Source organism: Brachycentrus maculatus, unplaced genomic scaffold, assembly GCF_059751285.1.
Source record: "Brachycentrus maculatus isolate JH-2025_06_01 unplaced genomic scaffold, ASM5975128v1 h1tg000326l, whole genome shotgun sequence".
NCBI classification, from domain to species: domain Eukaryota; kingdom Metazoa; phylum Arthropoda; class Insecta; order Trichoptera; family Brachycentridae; genus Brachycentrus; species Brachycentrus maculatus.
Genome location: NW_028281075.1, coordinates 1,083,534 through 1,107,845, shown reverse-complemented (window position 1 = coordinate 1,107,845; position 24,312 = coordinate 1,083,534). Strand labels below are relative to the sequence as shown.

At 31.3% G+C, this 24,312-nt stretch overlaps 1 protein-coding gene across 1 annotated transcript in view; it reads right to left on the bottom strand.

The window, feature by feature from the left end:
- Positions 1–24,312, bottom strand: part of LOC148304210 (epidermal retinol dehydrogenase 2) — a 37,413-nt gene that overhangs the window by 4,180 nt on the left and 8,921 nt on the right. Inside the window, exons 2-3 of the mRNA XM_088268501.1 lie at positions 15,149–15,432; positions 57–172 (exon numbers count right to left, since the gene is read on the bottom strand). Of these exons, the coding sequence (XP_088124627.1) occupies positions 57–172; positions 15,149–15,422 (390 nt within the window). The 5' untranslated portion in view covers positions 15,423–15,432. The remainder of the gene's footprint in view (positions 1–56; positions 173–15,148; positions 15,433–24,312) is intronic.

Sequence of the window (24,312 nt, the reverse complement as noted above, 5' to 3'; positions counted from 1 at the left end):
TTTTTATTTTTAAACGTTATTTTATTTCCGATACATCTAGACCAAAGTATTCTTACCTCTTCCTTCACTTTCTTGGCTATCTTGTAAACTTCTAGCCTATCAGAGACATCGCATATGTAGCCATGTGCTTCAAACCCTTCATCTTTAACCATTTCACACGTTTTAATGAGTCCTGCAACAAGAAAAACAACATTATAATAGTATCAATAAGATATAAACATATAAAAGATCAATTTGTATCTAATAAAAACGTAACTTATAATTTAGACTAATGGTCTTGGCATATTTTTTTTTAAATTTAAATATATATTGGAGTTTCATTTAACGCAAAAGCACTTGAAAATATGAAAGAACAGGGTGAATTTCATTTATTTATTGGATTTAGCGTATTCATTATATGAAAGCATTATAAAGAAATTATTTTGTTATTTCTACAATCAAAAGTGTACTTCGTTCGCCATTTTCATTCGATAAATTCGCATGTTAAAAAACAATGTGTTAGTGAATTTGCTACATATAAGATAAATCCATGTCAATATATCTTGCGGATAAATTTGTGTCAATATATTATTTACATTTACATCATATGAGGTAGTATTTCACGAAAATTGCGCTTTATAAATTATAGAAATAATAATTATTACATTTGCATGATATTAAACGCATTCATTTTAGTTCCTGCCTACTAGCTAATTCGAATTCAAGATTTTTTTGTTACATCTGAAGACGCAGACGTGACGATTTGTCTGTATTACCGCCATTTGGAATGCAGAAGTTTGCATAAGCAACAATAAAAGATTATGCTGTAGCTGAATTTTAAAGCTTTACAGCGGGAATTAGATTATATTAGATTACATAGATGTGATTTTTCAGAAAGATATATAATTCATTGCATAGTCTGGTTGGTTGAGAAAAAGAATAAGTGAAGAATGATGTGTGGTGTCAAATAATGGAGAGCGTTATTTCCTGACAGGAGTAAAGCAATAGACAATAGACCATGGTCAGAAAGGAAGGTATGTAAAGTTCTCAACAATGTATTTTGGTCCATTGGGGTTGTGAATAATATTATTAGTAGCTAGTAACATTGTATGTTTATACGCTGAACTAAACGACACCATTTTAGAGCGAGATTGTGATTCATGGTCACCTCATTCATCGCTCTCATAAACTATGCTTTGAAATTAATTTATCATTCGTACTCAAGTTGCATTTTGCATACTAAAGTCAAATCCCGTATGTAGTCCGCAATAAAGGAAGAGAAATGACCACTTAGATATTTCTTTATTAGTCCCGCGTTAGTGTAATATACATGGCGTGAAGCGATTTTTAATGCATTTATTATTATTTGTAAAGTTAATAATTTCATAAATTCGATAATATTGATGATAAAACCCAAATTGAGCTTGAAAATTTGCAAAATATTAAATAAGTGGAAATATACCATTCAATAACAATTAAAATAAAGCAAGTTGCGATATCTACTAATTATATATATTTTTTAAAATTAGTTGTAATAAATCGTACGTATTTTGCGGTTAAAAATATCAAATCGCTCGAGGGCAGAGTTTATCGAAATCGGATAAATCATACGTATGAAAATAAATATTTTTTATACCCAACTCAACAGAAGTTAATAGTAAATAACTAGAAATTTATTCCTCTATCCGCACCAAATAGTGCATAGGGCACAGCAGCGTATACAAGAGTGTTTTTTTGATCGATAAATATTTGAAGGTAAGGTGATAAGCCCTGCGCTTCAGGTACCACTTCAGGGTAGTAATAAATAAATATTAGAGTAAAAAATCACTTTGATTTATTTTAAACCTCCTGGGAATCCAGCACGTTAGTTAAACGCGCAGAACACTACACTACGGAGACGGACTGCTTATATAATATATATTTTAATTTTGCCCATACCTATAAATTTATTTACATCGCTGTTTTTCTAAGCTGCTCGTTTAAAAGGGAATATTATTTTAAAAAGTCGCTTCAGGAGTACATTATATATCTACATCTTAGAGGATATTGAATCAATTAAAGCCTGCTTCAATATATTCATACTATAACAGTCGCCGTGGTGTAGTTGGGTAGACAAAAAAAAAATAAAAAAAATAAATAAATAAAATCGAGAAATATTTATTTTCAATTGGTCTGAGTGTTTGTGATGTATTTTTCACATTTACCTTCCTTACCCTTACTATCATACCTGAAGACAAACCTCTAAAAGTAGAGGCTTTGCGGGTTATTCCTTTAAAAAAAAAACAAACCTACAGACATGTATAGAATTCCCATATTAACATACACAGAAGTACACATACACCTTTAAACTTTAAAACGGTAGATTAAGCAGCTTAATGGATGGCAGGGGAAAGGGCTCTGTTAGACACCTTGGTGTCCCATAGGAAGAGGAACGTCGTAAAAGTTAAACAAAATTTGAAAACAGTGCAGCCAAAATTCTCCCCCTTTACCGCCAAAATTTGTATGCACATAATACAGAAATGTGGATTGTTTGGGTTTGCAGACGATTAAATTACGCCATCTGACGTCTTGGGATCGAGAAAGTTGGGTATCTTAATTCAAAGAGAATAAAAGCCAAGCTAACTTCATGCATACCCACTTCACACTCTGACATTATAAGCAATTTGATAGATTGGCATTTAAAGAAAAATATACAGTACTTTCCTTTAGTAAAGGCTCTAATTGAAGAGACGAGACATGAACAAATTTTAAGAGAGTGGGACGTAGATATTTTGTATTATTGTGTACATATAATATACCGTTCCGCGCCCGGTGAGTTCATAAAGGTTCTATGAACTATAACCATACAACACTATAGTTCACCTGTCTTTTTTTAACCCACATAATGATACATCACACAAATATAGCTGCTTATTAATAATAAATAGGGTAGATTTTCAGCTGAATTTATAATCGTTTTTGTCATTTTTCGAGTCTAATAAAAATTATAGTAATTTTTTTTGAAGGTATAGACATTTTCAGGTCGGTAGATTAGATTCCAAATAAAAGTCTCATTTTATACAGTATGAGTGATTCAAGATTCAATCAGTGTGTGGTGATTAAAACTAAATTGTCACCACCGTCCTTATTGGATTCTACCAATATATGTAGACAAGTACGTACCAATATTTCTTTAATATGTGTTTTTTTTTTTACATATTCTCTTTACATAAATAATTCCGATAAGATACCTTTTATTTTTTAAAGTTTTTGTCATTTTTTTTCACCACACTCTTCTTTCTTGTAATTTTAATTTTAAGTATCAAACAATTTATTATATCAAAGAAATAATGTTATTGGCATTGTTTATATGTTTTTACTAACGTAAAAAAAACTAAGTCTTTAACGCCAAAAAAACTAAGTCTTTAATGCCTAACTAATTCCGAGCGATAGAGAATACAAATATCGTTCTCTATATTGAAGTAAAAAAATAACTTGAGTAAGATAAGTCTTAACATAAATAACAAAAATGAATGCCTAACTAATTCCGAGCGATAGAGAATACAAATATCATTCTCTATATTGAAGTAAAATAATAACTTGAGTAAGATAAGTCTTAACATAAATAACAAAAATGAATGCCTAACTAATTCCGAGCGATAGAGAATACAAATATCGTTCTCTATATTGAAGTAAAAAATAACTTGAGTAAGATAAGTCTTAATATAAATAACAAAAATGAATACAAATAAAAAAAATAGATAAATAAATTTATAATTTTCTAATTTGAAAATTGTCTGAATCAACTGATTAACGTGTTACTTTCAGATTGAAGATTGTACTTAATTTGACACAGATTTCTACAGTGTGTAATATTATTGTACTTATGTACTTATGTACTTATGTACTGACTGTCGAAGTTATATGATTTGAATAGATGGTGATAATGTGAGTGAACATCATCAAGTATAATTATCCACTTTAGTTACGTAGGTATTAAATACAAATGTTACTAGCATGTGAAACTAACGTAAGATTATTAAAAGACTAATAAATAAATAAATAAATTTATCAAACAGTTATTTCAGTGTAGATATAAACATTAAAAAATATATATTTTAAAATAACCCAAATAAATAGTTATCAGAGCTATTTAAAAAAAATATCTAATTAGTTCTGGCTTTAATGAAAATTTAAGAGCTTGCACGACCAAATAACGTCACGTTTTAATAAAAATGTGTTTAGCAGAAACGTGAGAATTTTGCGAATATATTGATATATACCACCATCACGTTTGTGGCCATATTTTTATGTTTTTAAAAAATATAGATAATGATGGGTTTTATCTATGAAGTAAGTAAAATAAAGATAAACTTAACTTTACGGCTTGATTTTTATTTCTTACGACTTTGACATTTTTAAACCGGTTATTGATCAGTATCGTCAGGATGTTAATATAATGGAAAATGTTTTTTTTTACGTAGTAAATATACACAATGTATGTACTTTACACTCTGTAGAACACAAATATCCTTTTTTCTATAAAATTACCTCAGAATAATACGGATCGGCGACCGGTCGTTAGAAATAAACACTAGAATTAAATTACTAATTATCTACACTACACAGTATCGCTTTATATTTAAATTGTAATACCACCATCGAAGAGCTTTTAAATATACGTAAATCATTTTGAATTATTTTTGTTGTTATATTTAAAAAAACAAACATTTAAAACACAAAAAAGTAACGTGAAAAATAACATTTCTATGGTATGTAGGTATTTATTTTAAAAAACAACCAGTTTAAATAAAATGCCATAGTTTAAATTACAATAATTTAAATAAAATGCAACGTTCGTTTAGTATATTCGGTTAAATTACATTGCATATCCATCTGAGAAGGTCACCAAGACCTTCAATTAAGTTTTTTTTAAATATAAAAAAGCGTTGTTAATAATACAATATAAGTCTTCGAATTTTTACATTTTAAAAAAGAAAATAAATAAATGAGATCATTAATAAAGTCTTACAAAATTTAGACAAATAGAGATGAGTTATTAGCATAGTAGGGTAAATAATGAATATTTTCGGTGTATAATCAAAAGATAATATATTTGCAACATGATCTAATATATTAAACTGCATTTAGACATATTATTATTAGCAGTGTGTTATTTATTACATTACATGTCTGTATTTGCAGACCACATTATAAAATATAAAGATAGTGTCAATCGTGGGTAAATTGGTAAATATTACACGTGTGAATGACGGTCATAAGCCATGAATGACATAAGAATGACGGTCATAAGAATGCCCAGATTTCCATATTCTCCTTCATCTATGCTGAGATGTCAAAAATAATATAATGTGAAGGAGATTGTCGAATTTTGAAATAGGTAATACGTTTATGCTACAAATTACAAATCAGAGCGTTTTTCTCAAGTACGCTATCACTAAAATACAAATTATTGAACAAGGAACTACTATTTGAATGGAAGGCGTAGTGAAAAATAGATTTATGGACCGGTTTATCAGTGAAATAATATACCTAAAACCGAAACAGGTTTAAACCTAATTAAAAGGTTCGTCGTGTATTAATTATCATGGTTGATTTGAAAATACCAGACAAAACATTCAGTCACACGCTTGTATTTTCACTTTTTCCACATACGTTGATGGAATGATCATAAACGTGACAAATAAAGTGTTATTTACTAATCTTGCTCAACCAACTGTCATGGGTCATCTTGTCACCTGCCACGTATTAAAAATACACAGATACTGGTATTTCCTTTTTAACCTTGGGTCGGTGAAAAACTGTGAATGTAAAGGCGAAAAAATCGCACATGTTACAAAAGGAGATTTGACCAAACAAATAATGTTTATTTAAGAGAATTTAGTTACGTGTTTGCAGCCAATGTCGATTTTGAGTTATTTGAATTAGGCACCAGAAAAATATTTTTAATGCATATATAATTTTGCTGAAAATACTTGTTCAATTAGTCTAGATTGTGGCTTTGAAACACTAAAGGAACAATGTCAATAAATTGAGACTTTTATTAATTTCCGAGCCGAGTTTTAAATGAAGTTAGGCAGTAGGGTAAGGATAAGGCATAGTAGGCACTGATCGTGTTTCTATATGGATGGCGAGTAATCCAGGGTAGGACCTGCTTTTCTGCCTATATAGAATGCACACCTCTGTTCCCTTTAATCGGCGAGGGTAGGTGGGTACTTACGTTTATAAAAAAAACGTGAAATGAATGTTTTTATTCCCGTGCGTTTTAAAACGACGTAGAATAAGTTGTATCGAAAAATATAAACATAAAAATAATTATAAATAATAAATATATTAAAATATATAAATAATTATGAAAATATAAATAAATATGTCGTTAGGTGGGGAAGGCAACGAAGGAGACAATGGTATACGCATGTGAGGAGAATGGAACCATCCAGACTCCCCCACATCGCACTGTACGGCCAACACCAAGAGAGACGACTCCCGGGCAGACCACCAAATGTATGGATCGACAGCTGGGAATCGACATCGCAGGCTAATAGAGGTTACAAATAATGTTGATTATAATAGATTCATCTTTTGTGACAGTGACCTATAAACAGAACGTTATCCTCCATGATATACGCGTCCGCCTCCAAGGCAGCGCTTCTCAATTAAATCTAGTCGAGAAGTGCTTTGTTATTTTGAAAAGCAGCGCTTTTTAAACGGGAAAACTTTTATTAATTCCGAAAAATACTTTTTTATGTAAATCGAAATTTTGCTATGAGGCAATAATTTAGCATTATAAAACGGTTGGGACGTTAGCGTTTTTTTTTACAAATATAAATGTAAGACAAAAAATAATATTAGATTAATCCCATTGTTTTCTTACTGTTATCGTTAGCCAGATATGTTCGTACTTAAATTATTTCATTATTTTTTAGATAATTATAATAATATGAATTCGATTCTTTAGATAAAGTCTGCGTTGAACCGTATATATACATGTAATAAAATACCTAGGTACCTACCTATACATTTTATTAAGTACTTACAAATAGTACCTACATAAAACAGTTCTACCACCAGATGTCGCATGCATCGCACTGAATAAAACAAAAGACATCAGATAGAAAAAATATAATATTCTGAACTGTCAGAATCAGATAGATAGATAGAAAAATATTTTAAAGATAAATTAAGAATAAACTTTAATTGTAAACTTTAATTACAAAGCAACACATTGTTTATTTTTTTATTAAACACCCAATTTACATATTATTTACACCCAATTTACGAAGGAAAATATTACCACGTTATGTACATTTATAAAAAATATATTATTCATACTATTTATATATTGTTTATATTGTTCATATTATTATATTCATCATTTATCTATATTTGTAATATGTAATATAACTGATAAAAAATAAAAACGTAATTAAAAATATGCGTAAATATACTTACTTGTGAATCTATAATATTCTTGCATTCTGAAACTTGATTTGAGAAACGCCGGTCTTTTGTATTCTGGTAGCGAATTTAAATAATTTATTCTCAAGTCACGCACAAAGTTACAATATTCCTGCCTATTATGCTCGTACTAGACAAGTGGTCGATCTTCTGAATGATAAAAATCCTTTTAAAATTATGTTTATGTACCTATATTATCACGCGTCGGATAGTATAAATGCTCATTTGAGTGAGTAAAAAATTATTCATTTTAATGGCTGTAAAAACGAATATTTTTAAGTAAACATTGTAAAAAACAGGTAAAGAAGTAAATACATTTGTTATTTAACAAATACACATATGTAATTCAATCTAAAATCGTTATTTGTGAAATGTTTTTCGTACTGTTTTTGACAACTCGCTCACTCCTTTCAAGAATGTCATAAATAAAAAAACTTGATTTTTTAGGAGAACGTTTTTAAAGTTAAAAAATATAATATAATGTATTTAAAATAAATATCAAGTCACTTATTGAACTTTTTACTATGCAACAGATCTTTTTGGGTAAAACCTGAAGATTTTTTCTCCATTTGAAAAATATTTAGTGTATTTGAAAAAATAATTAAACAATACCTTTTCTTCAAAATGCAAAAACAACACTTTCTGGCCTGTAGCGGGTAAATATTAAGTTTAAATATACCTCTTTTGCTGGGATGTAGTACATTTTCAGGGCATTCCGAAAACGTGCACAACTGAAAATTTATAATTTTTGATTTATGACGTTCTTGAAAATAGTGAGCCAACTATGTACTGTTATACGATAGTACTTAATACGAGTATTATTTGTTAACATGTACAATATATACACTTAAATACTTTATTATACTTTTAGGATCCTCGCTAAACGCTGCCATCAAGTTGGCCCAGGACCGGGAAGAATGGAGAGGACTTGTGCACCAAGTGCCTGACATTCCAGAAGACCACGACGCTCAGCATTGAGCAAGAAGATGAAGAAGAAGAAATACTTTATAATAATAATATTTGAGCAGGTAAATGGGAAAGCTAATTCAGAACGTAGCGCGTTGTGTCGTGGTATAATGGCATGTTTCCATAATATGAAAAGATATTATATTCTATTACAGGATTATTTGGTCATGTCAGGTTAGATTGTTATTATTCGCTGTGGTTTGAAGTCGTTCACCCGACCCGAGTGTTTGTTACGGTTAGAATACAGTAAATCCCCCTACGTTGAGATAGATACCGCGTTATTGGAGGGAACGTTATAAGGAGTAATTGTTTTATATTGTATTTTTACAATCTAACCAGCATAAATGACTGTAATGAGTCATTTAAAATAAAAACTAGCAATGACTGAAATTAGTCATTTAAAATAAAAATAAAATTTATATCCCCCTATAACGTTCCTTCCGATAAAGCGGTACCTATCTCAAAGTTATCGGGGGGTTTACTGTATTTGATTGACAAGTATTATAAATTTTCAAGACGAATGCAATAATTCGTGAATCGTTAGAGGAAAAATCACAATAAACATGATTCTTACTTTTATAGGGGAGTTATACAGATGGTACTTGAAAAAAATATAAATATGTAGTTAGATTGACAATGTTGAAATCCAATTGAATAATTCCACATAAATGTTATGAATACTGTTGTATATTAAGAAGAAATTGTAAGAGAGGGTGGATGTGTGTGAGGGTGAGTGTGTGTGTGAGGGTGGGAGTAAAGGGTAAGGGTATGGTATAAAATGGAATATGCAGAAAGGCAAAGGAGGGGAGAGGAATTAATAAGAGAGTGGTTATGTGCATTGTTCTTCGTAAGAAGATTATACTAATCTACTATACTACTATACTACTATACTACCATCAACGATCGACCGCATCAATTCGATGCACGCCCTATGCACCTTACTGCTATTCTAATTTCATATATAGTGCAGTTTTCTTTTATCCTTGTCCTTGAATAACTCGCTAAGTTTACTATAACCGTTGGTATGACTATGCAGATTTTGATCTTCGGTAATTTTTGTCTTGAATTTGATAATAATTTCTGCAAAATCGGAAAAATTAGCTACAATTATGCTTTGCATATATTTTGTAGAACGTCAAGACTGGAGATGGAGAGTATGTTACACCATTTCATAACGTACTGGTATTTACTCGTATATTATTTATCAATATTAAAATTTAATTATGTTTGTACTAGGCACACATTTTTACACGTTTTATTCTTAATATAATATAATTTAACTGCAAAGATTAAAGTTTCAATATATTTTTTGTTACTATAATATTTGAATCTAAAATAGAGTCTAAATATCATATAAAACTTTAAAAAAAGCGATAGGTGTACTTAGTAAAATAAATGACGTAGTGGTGTACTAACTCGGTTACTCGTTGTACGTCTGACATAATTCGTGGTGAAAGTAACTTTACCATGTCAATGATTCTGATCTTAAAAAAATCCTCCTCCAACTCCGTATTATTGGGAAGTTGATTGAACTCCACAAATACGCAACGAGAATGTTCACCAAATTATTCTTAGTGAGATCCACACGAGCAAAATCACATTTGAGACATTCTATTCGTTACCAACATTTGAGTGTGTCCAAATACTTGTTAATACATAAATCTGGATTATCTCCAACTATAGGAGTTATTGACGTTATTTTTTTGACATCTCAACATAGATGAAGAAGAATATGGAAGTCTGAGCATTTACGGGATTTACGACCGAGAGATCACTTTACAAACGTGTAACATTCACCGATTCTACCCATGATTATTACAAATATAAGAGTTTCAGCTTCTTCGTCTCACCAATAGATGTCACTTGTGAAAATTCTAGTGATTCTTGTACAATGTTTCGAAATTGGATCATGTGTATTTATATTTATAAATATATATATATATATATATATATATATATATATATATATATATATATATATATATATATATATATATATATATATATACACATATATATATACACATATATATATATATATATATATATATATATATATATATATATATATATATATATACTGTATATATATATATATATATACTGTATATATATATATTTATAGATGTCTCTAGTGAAGTTCTAGTGATTCAAGAACAAGGTTTCTAAATTGGTTCATATATATAGAACTTCCAAGAATTTGAGTAGTGTGGTTGTCAATCATCAGTAAAATTGGTAAATGTTACACGTGTGTAAAGTGATCACATAAACCAGCCTATGCCGGTCGTAAGCTCCGTAAATACCCAGACTCCCATATTTTTCTTCATCTATTTTGAAAGGTTAAAAAAATTATATTTGTTAGTACCTACTGCATCGCAGAGCAGTAACCTGAATAAAGATTCACATGTGCTGGTAGACGAGGGAAGAAGGTCACGAAGATGAATTCCTACTACACAGAAGGAGTGCAACAAGAAACACTATTGCCAACAATTGATGGGACACTTTTGGCTGAATTCCAGGTAATTTATGAGTACGAGGTAAGGTTTAGATACACATGCTTATTACTATAACATGAGCATGCATTTATTGACCAAATGCTACTTAGTATCATGTGTGTACGCACTTTGCTAGTATGCTCAAAAATCGGCAGTCGTTCGACAGTTTTCTATTGTTTGCTACTTTATATGAAATTGTTTCTACTTTATTTGTAATTTATTTGCACGATATACTACTTTATTTACAGATGTTTATACTTTATTTGCAATTCCTGGATACATATGTGCATAATGTTAATGAATGACTTTTCACGGATTCTAATTATTGATTCTACTTATCTACTTATAATATCATTAGTATGTATTGTAAAAAGGAATAAATTATAAACAAATGAGTAAGAAAGCCACCTTCAGTCCCAGGAACAAGAAAAAAAGGTATTATAATTGTAATCATCTTAAATTTTTCTGCACTGTCATCAGATTTGTGATTTTTTTCTGCAAGCTAAATAATATGGACAATGTACAAGGTACATTATATTGTACATATTATTTTGCATGTAAAAAGGTATTTGTTGGAATATCAAATATTTACTTTTAAGTCTTTTTTAATTTTATTCAAATATTCACGGGAATTAGCAGATTTTCTCGAATAATTTCAAGAAACGTGCAAAAAATCCCATATAAAATTTTAAACCCAATGTTTTGCTGTTGAGTAATATGCGAGTGAAAAAGATTTTAAATATACAAGTACATTCTAGAAAAAAATGGCCGCCTAAATCCCCTGCAAACGAATACAGTAATGATCAAAAAATTATTTATCATTAATTTAAAATGCATAAAATCATAATGGGAAGAAACAGCCTACTCACTCTCTTAAAAAACATACATAGTGACTGGCTTTTTGGGTTAAGGGTAGTCCCAACGGACTTACGCCAAGTGCCTGTGGTAAGACAAGGTGCGTATTTTTTTAAAAACTCTTATCCGCACCCGATGGTGCATAGGGCACTGCATCATATAAACGCAGTGTTATATTGATCTTTAACACAAGAAGGAAAGGTGTTCAGCCATCCGCTTCAGGTACCAGTCCAGTGTTATATTGAATAAATAATAGAGTGAAAAAATCACTTATATTTATTTGACTCCTCTGGAAATTGAACCCGGGATCTCCAGTACGGTAGCCGAGCGTGCTGACCATTACACTACAGAGGCGAACAAGAGCAAGGAGCATATTACTAAGGTAAAACAATAAAGACTTTTATAGTTTGCCCATATCTCTCATAAGTGATTTAATTGTTGGTTTACTTTTAAAATTGTCCTCTTGCGTGTTTCTGCATTCATAGTTCACGTTTCAATAACAATGCCAGAGATGCAACGATAAATGCTACAGTGACTCCACGCTCCTGCGATGTGATACCAATTAGCATTGTGCCATAGTTTGGTTGAATGGTAATGAGTTCACGTTCTGAATAGGTAGACAGAATTGTAAGATTCAAAGGGGTTTTTAACTATAAATTATAAACTTACCGGTGTAAAAGAGTTATCACTTTTAAACTATCAAATGTATGTCTTTTTTATAGGTGTATAGTTCAAGAGAGAAAACAATGTTATAATATTTTATCATGAAACGCAACTCGGTTTAAAATTGCGATTTTTTTTATTTACATCCATACTCTATGGTGACCACCCACACTTAACAAAGTACCAATATTATAATTAATGTAAGAATTTAAATATTTTTATCATCAAATAATAAATTAAATTATTTTCACTGTATTGAGTATTATACTCGCTATACACTCTGCTCGAACTCATCCAGTAATATAAATAGATGTTAATTTTATTAAAATAGCATTTAGGATTTTTTACGAAGTGTGTGGAAGTTTTTGGGAAGGGAATGTTATTAATTATGAGTATTTTAATGTTTTTTAATGTGTTAGAACTTAATATACCCTGATGATGATAAGGATCTTGTCAAAACCGGTAGGTTAAAGTGTACTAATAATAAAAAAGTGGTTAAAAAAGAGTTGTTTAATTTTACAAAGTTTATAAAATGTGTTACAAAGTATCTGCGAAAAACATTCAAGAAAAGATGTTAATTTATCAATTTATATTTTTCACAATTTATAAAAAGCCGATGTGTCAGGACTTGCGAAACAAATTAAGAGTTTTTTCGCAGTTCTTCTAACACAAATTCCATAGAATAATAGCTACGAAAAGTGTTGTTTTACTATTTATATACCTATCATCAATATTTGTCTTCGCCTGTACATGACAATCGTAAAATCAACATCGTGAGTAATGTTATGTGTATGAAAAAAACTATAATGTAAGGAAAGGTTCATTGCATTTATGTGCTTAATGTGAAATATAATACTATGATTTCTACAATAACAAGCTAAGTTATATTCAATCAAAAAATAAAACAAATTGACTGAAAACAATTGTGTGATATAACTTCGGCGAATATAAATACAATTTCAGAACTTGAACATAAGTTAATTTGGTTTCTTTAAAATATAGATGTCTAGCCACTTACGTGGGATTATAATCCGTCATATAAGACGCAAAAAATGCATGTACTAACGACTTACCTACATACTTACAAAAAAAATTGAATGTTAAGGAAAATCAGTCATTTATACAAAATATAATATTTCAAATGATTTTCTTTTTTTAATATGCTTGGTTTCACCACACTGTGATGATGTACATATTTACTTTCCTTAGGTAAAAGCGCAAAAATGCGCAACTATCGTGCCTCTAAATAATGTTATTATTATGATATTAGATATTAGACTCTCTGGCAACATAACCGCAGAAAAGTATAATAAACGTGACTATTTCAGTACTACAACACAACAATGCAATAAAATATTAATTACAACTATTATTTCGTATTGCTGGTAAAATATAAAATATGCTTACTATCACTTCTTAAATTTATACAGAATGTAATAAATTGTTATCTGGGACCCGAAGCCAATCATAAATGCGCGGTAATATAAACCCAATCATTCGGAAAACTGCAGTTTTCCCAAAAAAACTTAGAGACAGAGAGAAAGAGAGGAAAACCGATCCAACACCAAGACAGGACGTGAGACTCACGTAGGTCTTGAGACACAAAGGGAGGTCACAATGGACCTAATATGGTCGCAGTGACACAAAGGATGCAAGATCCCTTGACCCCCTTAAAAAATATCTGCCTTAGAAAATTCTCCTTGCCTGTACCTACTAGGATTTATAGTATATTTGCGGAGGTCCTCACCAAAACGTTACATTTCCATTATAAATGATTTTAAGTAATCAGGAATTCTAGCCTGTAAAATTGTTACGTTTTGGTACGATTTAATGATTTCATATTGGTTTTACACAGGATTGGTCACGTTTTGACGCTACTTAAATTCAGATTTCGATAGAATACAGTATACAGAACAGATTTGCATTTAAAGGATTTTTTGTGCAATATTGGAAATAATTTGGAGTAACTTTTTGGAAGTAACTTTTTGGTGAAGACCTCCACATTTATAATGAATGCCTGCAAATACAACAATCATTAAATTTCATTGATGTAACCAATATCCTTAAAATCTTATGTACATACTTATGAAATTATTGTATATTCTTATGAAATCCTATGCATTTCATTAAGAATACTCCATTAGAAGAAGTACATACTATTTTTGAAGAGTTTTTTGTAAAACATAATTTTGTATAGACTGATACTGTCCGGCTGCGCTGAGAGCCAGAGGTCACTTCACACCTGATTTTTTTTTAGAAAATACATATGTATTGAAAAAATATTAAATACCTTAACTATTCAATATTTTTTTTTTCAAAATCATATATTTATGTATAATAATAATAATAAAACCCTTATCCGCACCCCAATGGTGCATAGGGCACTGCTTTATATAAACGCAGTGTTATCTTGATCGATTACACATGAAGGAAAGGTGATCAGCCCCCCGCTTCAGGACCAGTCCAGGGTAATATTGAATAAATATAACAGTGAAAAAAATCACATATATTTATTTGACCCCCCTGGAAATCGAACCCGGGACCTCCAGAACGGTAGCCGAGCGTGCTGACCATTACACTACGGAGGCGAACGAAAACTATACATATTTATGAATAGTTTAGTCAAATTTTAAAACGGAAGAGGTATTCTCGAAATGCTCCATGACCCGTAAAAATTTGAGTCAATGCATAGTTCCCTTTGTAATATAAAATGTTGATATAGCGGTACACACCCTCCTTGTTGATGTCCCAGACGACGACGCGGCAGCCGAGGCGCGCGAGGCGCACGCACAGCAGGCGGCCCACGCCGGAGCCGCCGCCGGTCACCACGGCCGTCTGCCCCCGCAGCTCCTTGAGGGTGCGCCAGCCGAGCGCGTCCAGCAGGGTCGTGACGGCCATCTCCGCCAGCTGGTAGACCATCAGCGCCAGGAACACCACCACGTCCTTCAGCATGCTCACCGCGCGCGGCATGTCGGCCGACGTCTCCAACTCCAGGTAGTTGGTCATCTCCTTGGTCCTATCGGGATAAAGGGCACGTCAGCATAGTATGAAAATACAGCGAGTGTTTTTGCCTAGAATTTTCACTCATGAATTACATGAAATTATAGTAACTATAAACATAAAGAGTAAATCCACTCACAAGTAGGCATAGGCTATGAATATATTATTTCGAGAAATAAAAATACTTTGTGTTTTGATCCACTCACATTTTTATAAACCAACTAGTTTCGGCAACAACCTGTTGCCTTCTTTTCAGGGTAAAATTAAGCCCTGAAGAAGGCAAAAGGTTGTTGCCGAAACTAGTTGGTTAATAAAAATGTGAGTGGATCAAAACACAAAGCATTTTTATTTCTCGAAATAATATATCAATATGATCCACAAAGTTAATGCTTTCAATATTCAAAACATAGGCTATGAAACTTATAAAGTTGAAGCCTGACTACTCATGACATGATAAACGGTGTTGAAAAACATGATAAACGGTGTTGCATAAGCCGTAGCTAGATTTCAGAGTCACTTGGACGTTAGGTAAAAAAAAAATATGAATTTACAGTTAACGATGTTTTCGCCACAGTGCGATGGAAATATCATTATCAATGGGGACCTCACGTTCTTAACTATGGTAATCACGAAGAACCAGTGATTTTATCACGTTCGTGATTAGAAATACAGGAAGAATCCACATTCTCCCTGTATTTCTAATCACGAGACGGCCTTAACCCTTTCCACTCTGACCATTTTTTCTCGTAACTGATCAGCTACTCTGATCAAAAAAATGCGACGTTTTTCTACCATTAAAATAAATATTTTTGTTCCAATTTAATTTTGGGCTAATTTTGGGACACTCTGTCTGGCAATTCGAATGACCATGTTAATTAAGATTAACTGTATTTATCTGAAATATTTTTTGGAAGAATATACTTGGGTGATAGAGAAATCAGTGATTAAAGTTATACCTGCGCCAGGCCAGACATTGTGGCCCACGGAGCTGCCTACTAGAACCATACGGGCCAAAATGTCTAGCCTACAGAGTGGTAAGAGTTAAGGTAGGTATCTAAAACAAACAAATTTTATCACCAAGAAATATGTTTTTTCAGGCGAATGTAGTTGGGAAAAGATCACAGGTAGACCGAGAAAAACTTGGCACGTTCAGGTATGCCAAATACTTGAAAGCGGTCTGGTTAGGATTTGAAAAAAATGGCGGGTGAGGGGATGCATGATCGTGCAAATCGTGCAAATCGGAGATGCATGATCGTGGAAGAGGCGAAGAATGTTTGCAAAGACAGAGTTATGTGGCGTTCTATTCTCTCTGCCTACCCCAGCTGGGAAGCGGCGTGATGGTAAGTTAGTTAGTTAGTTAAAAATATGTTGTATCACCAATAATAATCGTTCTCAGAGGAAGAACATGAGCTATAAGTTTAACTTCTCTTTATGATAATGCTGATCAATGTGACCGGTTTCACAGCGTAGGTAACCCACTAACTTTTCACTGTAATTCCAGTTCTGGTCACATTACGGATTAGGCCAACCATATTGCTTTTCTGTAAAGTGATTTTTCTGCAGATTCGACATCGTCCGTTGGATGTGTTTGTGTACGTCTGTATTTTTATATATTTTCAGAAACTACTTTTGAAAATTAATTTCAAGATGTCAACGGTTAAATTCCACAAAAGGTTTTCTATTCCATTATGCGCTTAAGAAATGTATTTTGTCATTAACTTTGGCCATAAAAACCACTGGTGTTTTATGTAAATAAATCATAAATCTTTTATTCATTCGGCGAATATATCAATGGCTGGAAAGCAAATTGTTAATTAGCTTTCCAGCAATTTGATGTCGAGGCTTGGGAAAGCTTAATGTATATAAGTATATTTTATTATCGTTAGTATGCTGGCTCCTAGAAAATAACAATCTTTCGTGGTATTCGAAAGAAAAAAGGCAATAAGGCAAAGAGTGGTTAATGATCTTGTTTACTGGGTATACAGTATCTACTCAATGAATTAGGGCCACCCATTATTTTTTTGAATACTCTGAAATCTTTTGGATTATTATATTTATTTTACATAAATACTTTAAGTTTTCTATTGACATCTAATATCATGTATATTACCTTCAATAATATGTAAAATATACCTGGATTATTTAAGCCTTTACAAAATTTCAAACCCTTTTTCTGAGAAAGGTCCCTAATTAGCACAGGTAGACAGATAGTTGAAAGTTCAAAAAATAGTCCTATCTCATTTATTAGTGAAGTTTCTTGAGTTCTGGTTGTTGTTTTGTTCAGAGAGGTTATATAGTTATCGTGTCTTGTGAAAAAAACTTAATTTTTAATTTTAGTTCATAAAGTATAAAAATTTTTTGTAAGCACAAGTGTTTTTTTTGAAAAGGGCAAAATGGGAAAAAGTAAAGACATTTCTGAGGAAAAAAAGTCTAGTGTTATAGTGCTACTGAAATTAGGAATACTATCTAATAGAGAAATTTCAAAAAAAGAAAACGTTTCTCGTCAAACAGTGGACAGAATTTCAAAATCAATAAAAAATCAGTCACCCGCCACCAGCAATCGGCGAAAGAACTGTCGTAGGATTAGAAAAACAACACCGAGGACTGATCGAAAAATCGTTCAAAGTGCCTTAGAAAACCGTAGTGCATCAGCAAAAACGTTAAAAATAAAATTGGAAGAAGAGGGTATAAATATATCGGTATCAACACTGAGGCGACGTCTTTACGAAATAAATCTGAAATGCAGGCGCCCTGTAAAAGTACCAAAATTGACACCACGAATGAAAGCGGATCGATTAAAATGGGCCAGGCTACATCGAAATTACTCGGTAGATGATTGGAAAAAGGTATTTATTTAAATTGAATTTTCAACATATCATTTTAGTAAATAAACTTATATATTTGAATTAAACTTAAATTTTCATTATTTTTCAGGTCATCTTTAGTGATGAGTGCCGGTTAGAAGCCGTGACAGAGAGCCGTCGATTCGTCAGGAGAACACCAATGGAACGTTACAATGAGGCCTGTGTGGTAAAAGTTATCAAACACCCCCCTGCAACAATGATATGGTCATGTATTATTAACAATTTACCTGGGCCGTTGTTTTTCGTGGAAGGAACAATGAACCAAAATTCCTATAAGCAGGTCCTCGAACGAATTTTATTGCCCTTCTACCATACACTCGACCCAACAGAAGGTCCATACACCTTCATGCAGGATGGGGCACCTTGCCACCGGGCTAAATCAATAATAAAATTTTTGTCTAACAAAAATCTGCCTTTGCTCCCCTGGCCTGGAAATTCTCCGGACCTTAATCCTATAGAAAACGTATGGAGCATGTTAAAAAATAAGGTATACTCATTTCCAAATCCGACAGTAGACTGTCTAAAAAAAATATTCAAAAAATTTGGTCAGAAGACGAAGAAATAAAAAAATGATAAAACAGTGCATTTTAAGTATGCCAAAAAGAATTGAGGCAGTTATTTCTGCCAAAGGTGGAAATACTAAATACTATCTATATTTATATGAAAATATATGCATAATTTAAGCGTAATAAAGTGTTCATGTGTAAATAAAATTCAATGTTGTTTTATTCAAGGTTTTCTCTGAGTTTTTCCTGTTTGAATTGAGAAAATGCGCGAAATTCTGCGTGGCCCTAATTCATTGAGTAGATACTGTATATTGGAGGCTGTATTCACTGTGCTGTGACCCAAATGGTGTCAATTATATATTTCTGGATTCACAAGTAAAAGTTCACAAGTCTAGCCAGCAAACACTTCCGAGCAGTGCTATATCGAGGCATGCGTAATAATTGTTACAATGATTAAAGAAAACACTTGTTTTTTACCACTTGAGTTTTATTATAGACTACATGTTTCAAAAGTTAAACTTCCATCATTCAGGTCTGTATAATAACTAAAATATAAAATATAAAATTGTTCTATAAATAAGGAGAGGGGAAAGTAAGGGGAAGGGGTTAGTCAAGGGGCGGAGTTTGAAAACAAAGGAAAAATGGAAAGCAAATGAATGATGGAAGTTTAACTTCTGAAACATGTAGTCTATAATAAAACTCAAGTGGTAAAAAACAAGTGTTTTCTTTAATCATTGTAACATGTCTTACCACAAAGTTAATGCCGAAACAATAAGTAATAATTGTTAATACGCATTTTTGTACACAATCATTATCTTATTCCAAACAGATTTCGTGGCGGTTTTCCACAGTTAAGAATTGTACATAGATGTCAAGTATGTTGTAAAGAGTATTCTCTTGACTTCATCTCCATATTAAGAGAATCTTCCTGCCAACATATGCAGGTACTTGCCCTGGTGTAAATAGCTTTGCGTTGCCTTTTGATGTCCAAGTTCTCTTCATATCTCTGCATCATCGGTAAGGAAGTTGCCAAAGTATTGTGTAGATATACCGATGGCAGTATCACATTCTCTCTAGCTTATCAAGAGTGCTTAAATACAATATAAGGACAGATTTGGTTAAATTATATACCACGTCGTGTTCTGGCATTGCTTGGATGGATGGCGTCAGTAGTACTGTGTCGTCAGAGAAACTGATGTTGTTGACTCAAATAGCCCTTATGTGGCATCCGATTTAGGTATTGTTTAAGCACATCGTAAGGTCATCCATGTAAGTATTGAACAGACATGCATCCACCTTATTTGACTACAAGTTTTTAGTAGACGTAAACCCTGTGCATTTGGCATGCACAGAGTTTACGTTCTAGCATAATGAATGTTAGTGATTTTGAATGGTCAGACTTCCATTTCATTTCGTACAAAAAGATTCCTCGTCTCTATTAAGATATCAAATATACCGTGATATTTGAGTCTCAGGGTCAAATCCCTTGTATGAGTGTAACTAAATCAATGGAATCTTTTTTTTTGCTAAATAAATAGTGATAGTAAGTGCTTCTATTTGCTAGTAATTTTTATAGAAAGGGGGAAAAGGAATATTGCCTATATATATGTAACAATATATGTACGTGTACAGTATATGGTATACGTGTTAATACGCAAACTCAATACATTATTTCAGTACGTTTATTATTATCATTTAATGTTCCCTTGTCTTTGAATAATAATATTCTGATAAGAATATTAACGGTTCATTATAACATATAATGTTATATCGCATTAGGTCGTCTAATAGGTAATAAAACAAAAATACAAGGTGTCTCAAAAGAATCTTTATGTTTGTTTAGTTTGATGGGTGAACACAAAGAATCCGAGAGGCGTGATGGGTGCCTGGTTTTTGTGAATTTGATCCCAATGGAGCGCGGAGTGTCCCTATCTAAAGAGAACGCATGAGTTTTACAAAAAAAAGACGATTCATTGACTGTGTGCATAAAAGGTTATGCGACATTCAAGGGTTTCGCCACTTAAATGATGCACCAAGCATACCTCTCATTCGAAATCGGGTCAAAAAGTTTGAAGAAACCGGTACTACTCGGTACTTGAAAAATTGATATCCGGGAAGAACGGTAGAAAAGAGAAGTGTTGAAGACATTTTAAGACGATGAAACTTACATTTTTGAAGATGAAAGGGGACGTGTAGTTACAGTGAAATCAAAGCGCTATGTGGAGATGTTAGAAGACTTATTGGTGCCTAATTGCAAAACTATCTTGGTTATAACCAAAAAATATGGTTCTAGAAGGACGGAGCAACGTCACACGTTCAATACGTCTCTGCTACAAGTTTGTGAAATTTTCCTTGGTAAACTGATCTTCAAGAGAGATGAGATAAATATGCTCAGTCCTGATTTAACCCTTATGGGGCTATCTGAAATTTTAAGTTTAGGCAAAAAAAGACTTCCCTAGCGCATTTGAAAAAAATATTCATCACGAAATAGCAGACATCACGGAGTCTAGCTGACGAGCCGCCATGATAAATTTTACTGTTAAATGAGTGCCCCGAACGTGAGGGTTTACATTTGGACGATATTTTTAAAAGAAACATATCCCCAAACTGTGTATTTTTATAATTAATATACATTTTCTCTTTAAATATCTAACTTTTTTTAATCGAACCACTAAATGTAAACTTTCTTTTGATACACTTTGTATTATGTATACATAAATGCAAAGGTGCTCACATGCTTAGGTTATTGTTTATTATCAAATGACGCGTGTGAAATAAGAAATGTGTGATACCTTTTCAAATAATAATCAGCGATTTTTGGTTTTAAAATAGGAGACATAAGTAATATTGATTAAATATTTAAACATCGAGTTTCGGAATAGTTTTTTTCATTATAATGATTTCATATTATTGTAATAATTTTCTCAATAATAAACTCTTTTTATCAAATTTATGGTTCGAAGGATATAAGTATTAAAATACAAATAATGTTTATTAAATTTTGTCTCTGAGATACCTTATACTTAAATAAGTATTGCAAGTAACATACCAAAATATGAATACTAAAGAAACCTAAAAATATAATCTGAATACTAGTAACAAACAAACGTAAAATTAGCATCAGAATACCTATTTGAATAACAAAAAAATGTTTAAAAATACGTACAACAATTGTGTATGGACGCATACAAATATAAGATATTTGCGCAATAGCTATAATCACTCGTATTTACATACAAGCTAAAAAGTCGTGATAAGGAGTAAAAATGTATTTAGGTGTATTATGAATTCTATATTTATTACGTCAAGGAAATGCTAAAGTATCGATGTCATTAGAAAAATCATTTTCATTTGATACATGTAATTTCACTGATTACTGAAGAAATTACAGTAAATACTTAATAAATTCTTTAAAGTGAATACACTCTCAGAAATAATTTGAAAGTTTAAATAATTAAATTTAAACAGGATATTTTGTGTTTATTTTTTGTTTCATACTTGGTTCACTTTCAGATTGCATTTTAACAGCTTTAAACCGGTACGCAATCAGAAACGGGACTGAATTTTTTTATTTACTTTTCTGCTGTGGTGAGTCAAATAACGATGAATTCATCTATAGTATATAGAACCCATTCGGGGATCCAAAATGAATGATCTGAAAATGTACTTTATGGAAAGATATACATGTAGTGTTTAGTCATATTTTCTTATTTTGTTTTTACTTTATGTTTTTTTATATTTTCTCATTTGTTATTTTTTCTCATTCTTTATATTTTTTCATTTGTTTATTTTAAATATGCTTCTTACCTTATGTTTTTTTCATGTATTTATTTTTAATATGCTTCTTACGCCTATTTATTATACATGTTTATTGTTTTTATATTTTGCCATGTATTAGTTTTGGTTATTTAAAAAATATTTTTTGTTACTTTATTATTTGTGTTCCAGTCTTGTTAATCTAAATCCCATGTCCCAAAATGAGAAATAGAAATTACTCATCGGGAATGTGACTAACGTATGTAATGTGTTTTGAAAATTATTTTATTTTTATTTTTTATGAAAGTATGACCGGTTAAATAACTATTGTATGTATGTATTGATAAAGTCTGAAGATATTTTCCCCGAATATTCTTAAGGATTAAAAATGGTAAAATGATCAAAATCAGTTAAAATATCACAATACTATCAAAATAATAATTTAAGTAAAACGTTTTTTTACACCCTCGAATAAAATAAGGGTCCAGTCACGCTTAAAATGACGAATATGAATGGAAAAGGAAATACACGAAAGATAATTCATACAATTTTGCAATGGCGGGAAGGAATATAAATTATTATTACCCTTATTTAATATAACCCCGAATTTATTATTTATTTATTTGATATACCCTTATTTAATATAACCTTGTTACTAGGGCGATTATCATTGTTTTAGGGTTTTCTAAACAATGGTTTAAACAGCAGGGAAATTACTAGAGAATATGATTTCAACTGGATGTAGGTTGGATAAAGGATGGCACAGATTTACTTAATTGTTTTTTTTGTTGTATGGACTTTTACTGACCGGTCTTATTTTTAAAGCCAATTGCGAATAAATATCATTTGGATATAAATGTGGATAATTTAATGAAAAGAATATACATGCCGGAAATATACCCACACCTTTATTTGAGCGTTAGAAACTGGGAAATTGTCATTCTTGACGAATCGACAAATAAGACTTCGTTAATATGCGTAAATACAAGTATTATTTTTAGGACCTGAGCAATGTGTCTTCGCATGTGTATTTGCAATTCTATTTACAGTAAGAAGGGTCAATAGGTCAAATTATCAGCTTAACAAACATACGAAGGCCACCATAAATTAAAAATGAAAATTTTTTAAATTCTCTCCACCGCAAAATATTATCATTATTGTATCAACAATACAAAAGAGTTTTTAAAAACCAGGGAAAAACATCTACTGAACCACTGTGAAATATTGACAAAATGCATTTTTTTGCGTATTTATTATTTACAATAGACGAAGCGATACAATTTTTAGCATTTTATTATTAGTTTGACGAATAACGAAGAAAATAACAAAAAGAATATAAAAACTAATTTTAGTACATAAAAAACAAATGTTAATACATCCAATAATATTTTTATAAAAAAAAATAAATACATACATAGACTTCGCGCAAGAAGCACATTAGCGATATTTTCAATTGAAGCATAAATATAATTTGACAAAAACATTTTATATATATATATATATATATATATATATATATATATATATATATATATATATATATATATATATATATATATATATATATATATATATATATATATATATATATATATATATATATATATATATAATAATAATAATAGAAGTACATTTTATCGATAATTGTCCGCCTCCGTGGTACAATGGTTAGCGTGTTTAGCTACCGTGCTGGAGGTCCCGGGTTCGATTCCCATGGGGGGTGGGGTTAAAAATAAATATTAATGATAAATACTCCAATATTTATTAATA